The 12782-nt window shown below is 37.3% G+C and overlaps 1 protein-coding gene across 1 annotated transcript; it reads left to right on the top strand.

The window, feature by feature from the left end:
* Window positions 1–541: 541 nt before the first annotated feature.
* Window positions 542–12071, top strand: rest (RE1-silencing transcription factor). The gene is made up of 4 exons (XM_056472040.1): window positions 542–646; window positions 4863–5733; window positions 6160–6243; window positions 10285–12071. The coding sequence occupies exons 2-4, from the start codon at window positions 4872–4874 to the stop codon at window positions 11916–11918; spliced, it is 2580 nt and encodes an 859-aa protein (XP_056328015.1). The 5' UTR covers window positions 542–646; window positions 4863–4871; the 3' UTR covers window positions 11919–12071.
* Window positions 12072–12782: the final 711 nt, after the last annotated feature.

The raw sequence follows: 12782 nt of genomic DNA, 5'->3' as shown, positions 1-12782 counted from the left end.
TAGTGCTGTAAATGTAAATATAGTAGTTTTGATGTAATTAATTTACTGTAAGTTCCTGGTGAACTGAACTGTAATATGAGCTGAGTTTTACTGTAGGACAGTTATGCAGTATCTTACTGTATTTTGAAGTTGTATTGAGAAAAGTACTATATTGGTTTAAATCCTATCTGTCCAATCGCAGTTTTAAAGTCACTATTGGAGAACATTCATCTGAAGCCCCAGAGCTCTATTGTAGCCTTTATTCTTTTATTAATAATCAAAGAGCAGAATACAATACCGCTAAAAACAAAAACATGTATATAAAGTATATAAAGTTACTAAAAATAACTGCGGGACTTACAGAATCTTGAATGGTTTAAAAATACAAAAACAGTTTTAATGGATCTTTAAATTAGTACCGTTCCATAATGGTGCTCATATAATATTCTAATCATTTAAATATAGCAGGATAAAAGGTTTTTTTTCTGGTGAGTAAATTTGCATCGATGAATATGAAATGAGCGCGCGTGTGCGTGCTGACGTCACTCCGCCGCGAGATGCGCGATGTGTTGGAATGCGTGAGTGGCGCTTCCTCGAGCGAAAGACGGAGAGTTTGGACCGAAGTTTACTTTGAGAAACTCACCGCCTGAAGACGAGCCCACCGCCGGTGAGTGACGGGGTGTGTGTGAGTGTGTGTTTTCGCTAAGTTTCCGCGGGATTTGCGGCGAGTTTGCGTCGTTTTGGAGCAAAACTGAAGTTTGAGAGTGAAAATGGAGTCTGAGGGCGGAGAGGCGGGCGGGCGCTGTCCAGGGCTGATCTCAGGACCACGGCTAACGAAACACACACACACACACAGGCACATACACACACTCAGAACAGCAGAAAGTGCTGAAAGTCCTGCTGGATTAATCTGCTTATTAATATATTAACTTTAATGTTAGTGTTAAAAAGTTAGCCACAGGTTCTGTCTGTTTTAACGCTAGCTCTCTCTCAGTGTGTGTGTGTGTGTTTTCCGGAAAAACACTTTCTACGTCGTGCTGAATGTCCGTAATCTAACTATAATCGTTAAACTTCACTTTAGTTCAGATTTTACACGACTTTAAAACATAATCTTTCAGTGTTTGTTAGTATTTATGACTAAATCCGCTACTTTCAATCAACTCTGGGTGTTTTGGGGGTTTCTCCGTAACGTTAAATCTCCACATTTCGACTCTGCTTTGATTTTACCGGTGTTTGTGTGTAAAACTCGCGTGTTTTCGGTGGTTTGTGTCGTGTTTTGTGTCTGTGTGCTCCAGATGCTCGTGTTTGGAGCTGTCCAACAAGGTCAAAGTTTCTCAGTGCTGTTTTTGACGGTGTTTGTTGAGATTAAAGCAGAGTTTTGTGTTCAGGCGAAGCTAGAATCCGCGCTCAGCTAAATATCTTTAGTTCTGTGGAGTTTCTGTCTGGTTTGGTGTAAGGCAGATGTAGTTCAGCCGTCTGTGTTTTCCTCTGCCGCTGGCTGAAGTTGGTGGTGCTGTTTTAAAATGGCCGAACACACATTTCACACACAGGCCTCTGACACACACACACACACACGACAGCACACTGCGAGTTTAAGATTGCTCGTCTTTCCTAGTATTTTAGTATAAGCAAGATACATGTATATATATTTGAAATATTTTCTTACTGCATTACATGTGTTAAGTATGCTGTATTTTACACTACTGTAAGTAATGTCTTCTTTTAAAGTTAAAAACAAGTTTAGTGAAATACAAAGTCAAAGTATGGTTAAATAACACACTTATTCTGAGCTCTTCTTATTAAAGGGACAGCCACACGCAAAAAATAAAACATTCCTTTCAATTTAGTCACTATTTAAGTGTTTTATGAACTTTTATGATATTTTTTTCCTCTGTTGAACACTTAAGATGATATTTTGAAGAGTGTTGGGGGGAAATCAGCCATTGATATCCATAGTAGGAACAGAAATACTACAGAGGTAAATGATGATTTAATCTCCTCCTTTTTTTCTTTGTATTGTTTTTTATTGAAGATATAGTAATGTACAACCACTGGGCATTATCATTATATCCTCACATTACAGTAAAAACAGGTGTAAAAATAAAATTACACATAAATAATAGCATTACATAAAATAAATTAAATAATAATCTAAAGTATAGTAAATTAAAACAAAACAAAGGATAGTTTTTCCTCATAGTTTATTTTTTCAATAAAAGAAACCTTTTTATTTTCATTATTTTCAGGACTTTTAAGTAAAAACAAATCTTAATATTAAATGCACAAAACCTTGGTTTCACTTTCAAATGTTTGGATCTTTGTATTGTAAAATAACTTGTATTTTTGTTGCATTGTTTTTAACCCTTGTGTGCTGTTGGGTTGTTTTTATCCACTCTGGGCTGATTTTGAGTCTTAATTTGTCCTCATCTTTCTCTGTGTTTCAGCAAATGTGATGATTTTTGCTGACAAATCTTATTTTGATACATATTTTGGAAAAACGTTTTGGAAGATTTCATAAACTCATCAATAAACTCTGTTCAGATTGACTCCCCTTTGGTTATGTTGGCACTGTTTTTGCCCCATTGATTTCCATAACAATTTAATTATAATCACAGAAAATACTATGGAGGTAAATGATGACAGAATTTTCAAGTGAAACCAATTTTCTTTGAATGAACTATACTATACCTTTTTAATATACAGTAAAGAATATGTGGTTCAGTGTTTTTAAGTATAGTGGCAAAGAAAAAAATATTTAATTTTTATTTTTGCATGAAGAATTTAATATTCAGTGGTTTGGTTTGACGTTATAATAAACCTCTTGTCATCAAACATGTAAAAACTACTGGTTTTGGGGGATTTTGGATTAATATTAATTAGTATTATAAATATTAGTATAAATATGAGTATTTTGGTTAAACTGTGGTATTGTAAACATCTTATTGTACAGTAAACTGTGTTACAGTAACATTTTGCTTCTGAAAACAAGACAATATTTACCTGTCTTGAAAATGTTTCTTAAATTAAGATGTTTTTTCGATATTTGGACTAAAAACAAGACAAAAACAAACTTAAGAAATCATTCTTGCAGTGTAGTTTGAGCAACGTTGCCTTACATGGTCTGGATCTCTAAAGTGCCGGAATATAAATACCGTTCTGCTGTAATTTCCTAAAATAGCCCAGAGTTGATCTGTTTATAATAGTTTGCAGAAATGAGTTATCTGCTTTGTTCTTGAGTTAACCAGAATCAGTGCAGCTCAGCCGAGTCGCTTTATCTCATGTTTGATTCAATCTTTTCAGCTGCTGTGTTTTGTCATAGAAGCCAAAAGTCCATTCAAAGTCCTGTTTTCACTTCACATGCACGCACACAAACACACACACACACACACACACACACACACACACACACACACACACACACACACACACACACACACACTTTTAAAATTGTAAAATGCACATGTATAGTTGAAGTTAAGGCAGTAAATATATTAAATCTAAACTTTCTAGGGCATTTTTAAAAATAAAATAAATACTAAAATAAAATATTTAATATATTTTTTATATGTAATATAAATAAAATATACAGGATAAAATATTTTCTGAATTAATTACGATTCTCTCCTGAATGGATTCTAAGTTTGTCCAACAGGTGGTGCTGTTTGTTTTTCAAAACAAGCATAAAGCATAAGCAGTGTTGGGGAAAGTCACTTCTGAAAGTAATGCATTACATTATTGAGTTACTCTCCAAAAAAGTAACTAGTTGCGTTACTTACTCACTTTTATGCTAAGTAATGCATTACGTTATTTTTGAGTTACTTTTTCCTTTCTTTGTATTACCTGCCCGAGGCTTGATCTCCTTCAGAACGTGTTTTTCTTTCTTTCTTTTTAAATCGAGGAGCGCTGCAATTAATAACACACTGTATACCCTACACCTACATTTACCTTCAAAAAAACACATCAAAACAAATATTTGGAGGATAATGCTACCTGAGTCCAGTATATACAGATTATTAAAATGTGTTTGCTACTTTTGTACTATTTGTCTTATGTAAAATCACTGTTCATTGAGACTGTAATCCCCTTTTCCTTTTCTTCCGTGCGTTTAAAACATGTGACTAATTTTAATTCAGCAATTTATTTTTATTCATCCATTCTTTTCCCTTTTCAGTTTAGTCCCTTTATTAATAAGGGGTCGCCACAGCGGAATGAACCGCCAACTGTTCCAGCATATGTTTTATGCATGTTTTACCCTTCCAGCTGCAACCCAACACTGGGAAACATCCATACACTCTTGCATTCACACACACACTCATACACTACAGCCAGTTTAGTTGATCAGTTCCCCTATAGCGCATGTGTTTGGACTGTGGGGGAAACCGGAGCACCCGGAGGAAACCCACACCAACACGAGGAGAACATGTAAACTCCACACAGAAACACCAACTGACCAGCTGGGACTCGAACCAGCAACCTTCTTGCTGTAAGGTGATTGTGCTACCCACTGGGCCACCGTGACGCCCAGCATGTCTCAGATGATTATTATTGTCTGTTTTTCTCTTTTTTCAGTGACTCTTATTCGTGTGTTTTCATTTATTCTGGATTTTTTTTATTCCATTTCAGTTAAAGACAAATTTTTGGGTTTTTTTTTACCAGATTTTTGACCAATAGTGTGTGTGTGTGTGTGTGTGTGTGTGTGTGTGTGTGTGTGTGTGTGTTGCAGTGGTCAAGCATGTCTCAGGCAATTTATTATTATTTAATTTCATTTAGTTTTACATTTATTCAGATACTTTTTTTAAGGAACATGTATTTTGACCAACAGTTTTAGTTTTCATTTCCTAAAATAACCTGTTTGTGTGTGTGTGTGTGTGTGTGTGTTTCAGTGGTCCAGCATGTCTCAGCCGGTGTTTCCCACTGCGGCTGGGATCTTCCTGCCGGATCTGCCCCATGACGATGTGTCTGCTCCACAGCTGGTGATGCTGGCGAATGTGGTGGTGTCCGCGGAGGCGTCTGCATCAGAATACAGCACTGAGGGGAAGCAGATGGTGGAGCTCCAGACCGTGGCCTGCAGCAGCTACTCCGACAGCGAAGAAGACGACGACGCCGTCGTGAGATACAGCCTGGACAACTCTGAAGATCTCTACACACAACAAACATCCCATATACAGCCAGAACCAGTGCTGGAGGAGGTGGAAATGGTGCGCGTTGGACATCCACCAAGCCAGATGAAAAATACAGAAAATGTTGCATCGGCAGAACAAAAACGAACGACGCTCGCCATCCTGGAATCCAGCAAAAAGAAGAAAAAACCTTTCTTCTGCAAACCCTGCCAATATCAGGGTGAGAACGAGCAGGAGTTTATAGTGCACATACGCACGCACGGAGCCAAGAAGATGCTGGTGGTGAACGGTGGAGAGTCTGATGAGGATCTGAGTGCTGATGCAGGACCGCAGACCTCCATACCCAACGCTGAGAGCGCAGAGAGCAACTCTAAAGGCGTGATCCGCTGCGAGCGCTGCGGCTACAACACAAACCGCTTCGACCACTACATGGCGCACCTCAAACACCACACTAAAGAGGGCGAGGACCAGCGGGTGTTCAAGTGCACCATCTGCGCGTACACCACCATCAGTCAGTACCACTGGAAGAAACACCTGAGGAATCACTTTCCCAGCAAGCTCTTCACCTGCAGCCAGTGCTCATACTTTTCTGACCGCAAAAACAACTACATTCAGCACATCCGCACTCACACTGGTGCGTCTCAAATACACACAGTCTCCAGATGCACACTAGCTATGCTTCCATCCACCTGTTTTTATGTGCACTTTAGATTCTCACATATAAAAAATGGTTAAAGGAAACCTATTATGCCCCCTTTTACAAGTTGTAAAACAGCAGTGTGTGTGTGTTGTCAGTGCTGGTCAGGTGTGCATGTGTGCAGTGCTTCTGTCAGTGATATCTGTGCAGAAGCATCAGCAGCTGAGGAGGGGATGTTCTTCTGTGCAGCACTGATGGAGACGCTGCTTTATTCACTAATATTTGATGGCATATTACAGTTTTACACATGACACTTTTCATATTTGGATGGAAACATAGCTAGTCATTTGAGTGAGATAGACTTTACTGCTGAAATGAGCATTATATGTGGAAATGTAAAGCTTTATTTGATTCTTCTGTTAGGTGAGCGGCCGTTCCAGTGCATTTACTGCGAGTACTCCAGTTCCCAAAAAACACATCTGACCAGGCACATGCGAACGCATTCAGGTGAGAGGTTTATTTGTCATCAGTGTAAAGTATATATAGTATACTTATTGTTTTGTATTATATTATACAATTGTTTTGTATTTAATAATGGTTTCAAAACCTGCTGAGTTCCCTCAAGCATCATTTGGTTTAGATGATAGTGAGTAAGCCCACATGGAATCTGCGCACGCAGAGTTTCACAGATTTCTGCAGAGTTTCAGCCCATCATTAATTCTGTTTATTTACTGGTGTAAATGTGTGTAAATTTATATTTATTCAGTTTTTAAATTAATTTCAGTAATATTATTGACTAATATGAAGGTGTTCATTTGATTTCTGTACAATACAGTGTGTACAGTAATATTTATCTGTCTTTTAGTAGAGATATTATATGAAACACTAGCTTTGTTTATTAAATAAAGTGAATCTAATTGGATTTGCATTGTAAACATTAAATACGAGTTAAAAAGGTATTTTTAGTTCATATATTAAGTTTTTAGTTATGATACTCCCCAAATAATTCCACATAAATCTGCAGATTTTTACCAAAATTCTGTGCAGAAATAGCAAAAAATGTCCGCAGATTCGGTCTGGCCCTAATCATGACTAATAATATGATGAATTACAGAATAATTAAAATATCACACTCATTATAATTTTTTATTTATTTTTTTTAATTGGGTTTTTCTCAACATTAAAACAAGACATTTAAACATCTGAAGATCACATTACGACAAAACAACTACAGGATAACATACAAAACTTTAAAATAATAACAACAGTTAGAAATTAAAAAATAAATAAGTAAAAAATATATATAATAATAACAATAAATAAATAAATTAAAATTAAAAGAGAGTTAATATAGAGTATAAATATTTACACACAATATCAAAATGAAATTCACTGTTTAAGCTTGGTGTTTTATTTAAGTTGTATTCTGCTGTCAGGTCCACTTGGTTGCAAAAGTGTAGAAAGGGGTTCCAAATGCTATAAAAGTCTTTTAACTTGTACACACATTATAATTAACTAAATAATTATCAATTAATCTAATCCAGATTATTTACAAAAATAATTTCTAAATACGTTTGACATGATTGTATTAGTGTACTTTTTTCTATTGAACCAGTTTCTGTGTATTCTGGGATTCATTATTCAGCAAAAAGACAACCTATAATAAAATAAGAATTAAAATGTCAAATATGTTATGATTAACTAAACAATAAAATATTATTCACAAAATAGTTTCTAAATTATTTAGACGTGAATGTCTAACAGATGTGTGGTTTGATTAAACATGTACACATAGACATCAGCTGTATGCAATAAGACTGCAGGTTAACTATGTACATAACTTATATTTGATTGTAACTTTAACTTAATCTGATTATAATGCAATAATGAGCACCTTTTGTAAAGCTGCTTTGTAACAATAGTCATTGTAGATAGTGTTATTGATTTACTTTTTTATTGAACTAGTTCTCATGTATTCTGGGATTTATTGTTTTAAAAATAAATGAAACTAACTATAATGAAATAATAAAAATAACAAAAACAAATTGTAATTATAAATTTGCTGAAGTGATCGTTTTATTATACAATTTAAATCTACAAATATATTTTATTTACAATCATAAATCATTTGTACATGATTTCTTTGAGCATAATAACGTCAGTGGATTTCATTGTTTTTATTAAGCCTACTAAGTGCATGAATTTATGCACTGTTTGTAAATAAACAAATTTGTCCCCCTCCCCAAAAAAAGAGAGTCATGTCAGTTGTGTGTGCGGGAGCTTTCTGGGTTTTGGAACCAAACAAATGAGCATCAGCTACGAGTCGAGGCCTCTGTTTTCATGTTGTCAATGACGTTTCTCTCTTTTGTTGCTCTCCGTGGAGCCAGATGGCTTGGAGTAAAATGCTACACGGTTTGTGCTCTACACAGTGAATTACAATGTGATTCTGTATTGTGTTGTGTTTGCCCCTCTTTTATCCGTATCCCGCATGAAACTCCAGCCTGTGTTTTCTTCAAGATGTAGACATTAGGGATGGGATGGTTCAGAAAATTGTGTTCGGTTTGTATCACAGTATATCTGTGGTCAGTTTGATTCCGTTTACAATGTAAAATAAATAAATAAATCTCTTATAGTAATACTTAAAAACCATTTAGAAATGCCATCAGCATAAAATACATGGCCTTATAATCTACACCTACAGTATACAGCTGAAGTCAGAATTATTAGCCCCCCTTTGTTTTTTTGTTTTCTTTTTTTTAAGTATTCCCCAAATGATGTTTAACAAAGCAAAGAAATTTTCACAGTATGTCTGATAATATTTTTTCTTTCAGAGAAATTTGTTTTATTTCAGCTAGAATAAAAGCAGTTTTTAATAGTTTTAAAGCCATTTTAAGGTCAATATTATTAGCCCCTTCAGCAATATTAGTGTTGGATTGTCTCCAGAATAAACCACTGTTATACAATGACTTGCCTAATTACCCTAACTTTACCCTAATTACCCTAGTGAAGCCTTTAAATGTGACTTTAAGCTGAATACTAGTGTCTTGAAGAATATCTAGTCTAATATTATTTACTGTCATCATGACAAAGAGAAAATACATCAGTTATTAGAGATGAGTTATTAACACTATTATGTGCAGAGATGTGTTTAAAATCTTCTCTCCGTTAAACAGAAAATGGTGAAAAAATAAACAGAGGGGCTAATAATTCAGACTTCAACTGTATATATATATATGTACAGCGTGTGCTATACATTCTATTATATCATCTTTGCATCAAATTATAAATAAAACAAATCACCGCTTCTGCAAGGTGTTTGTAATGCAGAGTGTATGGCGGCGGGACAGTAAATTTCACCTTATTCTCTCTTCTGGCTGCCATTATCAGTCTCACACTATTTATTTTTGAAAGTCTTGATAGCACTATCATTAAGCTTTTCTTTTGTTATTTCAGCAAATAGGATTGTAAAAAACATGAGGACATGCACACGTGTAATAGGTTTATACACTTGCTTTCCCGTTAAATCATTTGTGCTGGACAAAAATTTATCATATCCAAAATAGAAATTTGTTTTGACTTAAAATATGTGTGTGTGGATACTGTGTATATTTAATATGCATATTTAAATGCACTCATATGCATGCATATATTTCAGACTTTTTTCAAATGTATATTTAGAAATAAAATGAATATGTATATGATCAAATATGTCATATATTTAAATATATATATGTAACAAAATGTTGTGTTTTGTTTTTATGTGTGTGTTTGTGACACATATACATGATAAATATATATATATATATATATATATATATATATATATATATATATATATATATATATATATATATATATATATATATATATATATATATATATATAACACAGACACACATATACAGGTGAAGTCTAAATTATTCAGCCTCCTCTGAATTTTTCTTTGTCAAATATTTCCCAGATGATGTTTCTCAGATTCAGGATTTCTCACAGTATTTCCTCTAATATTTGTTCTTCTGGAGAAAGTCTTATTTGTTTTATTTCAGCTAGAATAAAAGCAGTTTTTAATTGTTTTAAAGCCATTTTAAGCTCAATATTATTAGCCCCTTCAGCAATATTAGTGTTGGATTGTCTCCAGAATAAACCACTGTTATACAATGACTTGCCTAATTACCCTAACTTTACCCTAATTACCCTAGTGAAGCCTTTAAATGTCACTTTAAGCTGAATACTCGTGTCTTGAAGAATATCTAGTCTAATATTATGTGCTGTCATCATGACAAAGAGAAAATAAATCAGTTATTAAAGCTATTATGTTTAGAAATGTGTTGAAAAAATGAGAAAAGAATAAACAAAAATATACAAGGGTGCTGATGATTCTACATTCAACTGTATATTCTGTCAAAACAAACTTTTATTTTAAATGTGATTAATAAATGCATGATCCGTTTGGTACACACAGGTTAGTTTTTTATCCATGAACTGTCCCATCCTTAGTACAAATAAAAGCTGCAGTGTCCAGCATTGACCTGCTTCTGTATTTTACAGGTGAAAGGCCTTTCAAGTGTGATAACTGCAGCTATCTGGCAGCCAATCAGCACGAGGTGACCCGCCACGCCCGCCAGGTGCACAACGGGCCCAAACCGCTCAGCTGCCCCTACTGCCAGTACAAAACTGCAGACCGCAGCAACTTCAAGAAGCATGTGGAGCTGCACGTCAACCCACGCCAGTTCCTCTGCCCTGTCTGCAAGTACGCCGCATCCAAGAAGTGCAACCTGCAGTATCACATCAAGTCCAGACACCCTGGGTGCACAGATATCTCCATGGACGTCTCGAAGGTGAGACTGCGGGTCAAACGGAGCGACGGAGACGACGCTTCACCCAGTAAACTGACCGCAGAACAGGCCAAAATAATGGAGGAACTGGAGGATGCTGGCCCGATCAACCTGTCCATTAAAAAACCCAATAAGCTTAACGTAGTAGTGGAGACTGAGAAGAGCTCGAAGAAAAACATGGACGTTACTGTCAGAGAAAAACCCGGGAAAGCAAACCAGCCGCAACCCAACGAGAAGAAGAGCCCGTCGAAAAACAACCCAAAGGAGAAAACCGCTAAGAAGGTGAAAGGAAAGCCTGCTGTGAAAGACACTGAAGAGACACAAAGCGAAGATAGACGGGTTAAAAATAAAAAGGAGACCAAGAAGGCGGAGAAATCTGCAGAGAGAGCCGTGAAAAGTCGTCATAAGAAGGAGAAGCCTGTGAAGGACTCCAGCGTTCAGCAGCAGAGCGATGCTGGAGAGCAAACGCAACACACACCACAACAGAACGAGGAGAAAAACAGGCCTGAGAAGCAAGACAGATTATTGACTGAGATCGATAATGCAAAGGATTGTGGGAAAGCACAAACTAAGAAACCATGCAAGAAGCAAACCAAGACTTTAAAGGTCTGCGGTGAAACCCAGAACATGGAAGAGGAGGAGATAATAAAGCAGAAAGCAGGCAAAAGAAAAGCAGAGAATCCAGCAGAACCAAAGCAGCGGATCAAGCGGACCAAGAAGAAGGATTCGGGAAAACCAACAACAAGCGAAGGAAATCAAACCAACCCTGAAGTCATGGAGAGCGAAAGTTCTGAAGCAAATAATACAAGCAAACCTGACGACGCTATTGTTGAATCTCAAAATCCTCCAGTAGCAGAATCACAGCCTGATGCTGAACCACCGAGCGTTCCTGACTGTCCTGAGAAAGCTCCAGCCGTAGAGGAGGTCCAGCACCCTCTGGAGGTGGAGATCAGCAGTGCAACTCCAGATCCTCAAGAAGTGGACAGTGGAAATGAAATGCCATCTCCGACTGACAGCGACGGCGCTCCGGGATTCAGCCAGACTCTACAGCTCCAGCACAAACCTGCAGACGCTGAAGATGACGAGGGCATCCACAGTAATGATGGAGGAAGCGACATCAGCGACAGCGCATCTGAAGGAAGCTACGACTCCGGACTGATGGCAGGCGCTGAGAAACTGCCAGAGACTCCGACCGAAGAGAGCGACGCTTCTGCAGCCCGACTGCTCAGCCACACATGCATCTTCTGCGACCGCAGCTTCGCTCTGGAGATGGACTACCGGAAACACCTGAACCGACATTTAGTCAACGTGTACTACCTAGAAGGGGCGGCGCAGGGAGACAAATGAGACGCAACCGGACTGGGTCATGATGTAAAACAAACATGGGGCTGTTATTGGAGCCGTGGCTGAAATCAGTTCTGCGTAGATGAGATTTTTAAAAATGCATCGCTGTTCTCTCTTGAATCAAATCTGAGTTTAGTTTTTAAATGCAGTAGCTGGCGCTGTTCTACACCTGCATTTCAGAAAACTTAAATGTTAAAAACTAAACTAGAATGCCGTCTGCTGCTCAAAACTAGCCTAGAGTGACATCTGGTGTTCAAAACTAGCCTAGAGGGACATCTGGTGTTCAAAACTAGCCTAGAGCACCATCTGGTGTTCAAAACTAGCCTAGAGCATCATCTGGTGTTTAAAACTAGCCTAGAGCATCATCTGGTGTTAAAAACTAGCCTAGAGTGCCACCTGGTGTTTAAAATTAGCCTATGGCACCATCTGGTGTTTAAAACTAGCCTAGAGTGCCATCTGGTGTTTAAAATTAGCCTATGGCGCCATCTGGTGTTCAAAACTAGTCTAGAGCGCCATCTGGTGTTTAAACCTAGCCTAGAGCGCCATCTGCTGTTAAAAACTAGCCTAGAGCGCCGTCTGCAGTTAATAACTAGCCTAGTGGGCCATCTGGTGTTTAAAACATGCCTAGAGTGCCATCTGGTGTTTAAAACTAGCCTAGAGCGCCATCTGGTGTTTAAAATTAGCCTAGGGCGTCATCTGGTGTTTAAAACTAGTCTAGAGCGCCATCTGGTGTTTAAACTTAGCCTAGAGCACCATCTGCTGTTTAAAACTAGCCTAGAGTGCCATCTGGTGTTTAAAACTAGCCTAGAGCGCCATCTGGTGTTTAGAATTAGCCTAGGGCGTCATCTGGTGTTTAAAACTAGTCTA

Source organism: Danio aesculapii, chromosome 14 (assembly GCF_903798145.1).
Source record: "Danio aesculapii chromosome 14, fDanAes4.1, whole genome shotgun sequence".
NCBI lineage: Eukaryota > Metazoa > Chordata > Actinopteri > Cypriniformes > Danionidae > Danio > Danio aesculapii.
The sequence above is the reverse complement of the archived record's forward strand: the minus strand, read 5'-3'. Positions and strand labels throughout refer to the sequence as shown.

Coding starts and splice junctions, on each gene's coding strand:
- rest (XM_056472040.1), top strand. CDS start 4,872: ATGTCTCAGCCGGTGTTTCCCACTGCGGCTGGGATCTTCCTGCCGGAT. Junction 5,734..6,159: donor GCACATCCGCACTCACACTG/GTGCGTCTCAAA, acceptor TTCTTCTGTTAG/GTGAGCGGCCGTTCCAGTGC. Junction 6,244..10,284: donor GCACATGCGAACGCATTCAG/GTGAGAGGTTTA, acceptor TGTATTTTACAG/GTGAAAGGCCTTTCAAGTGT.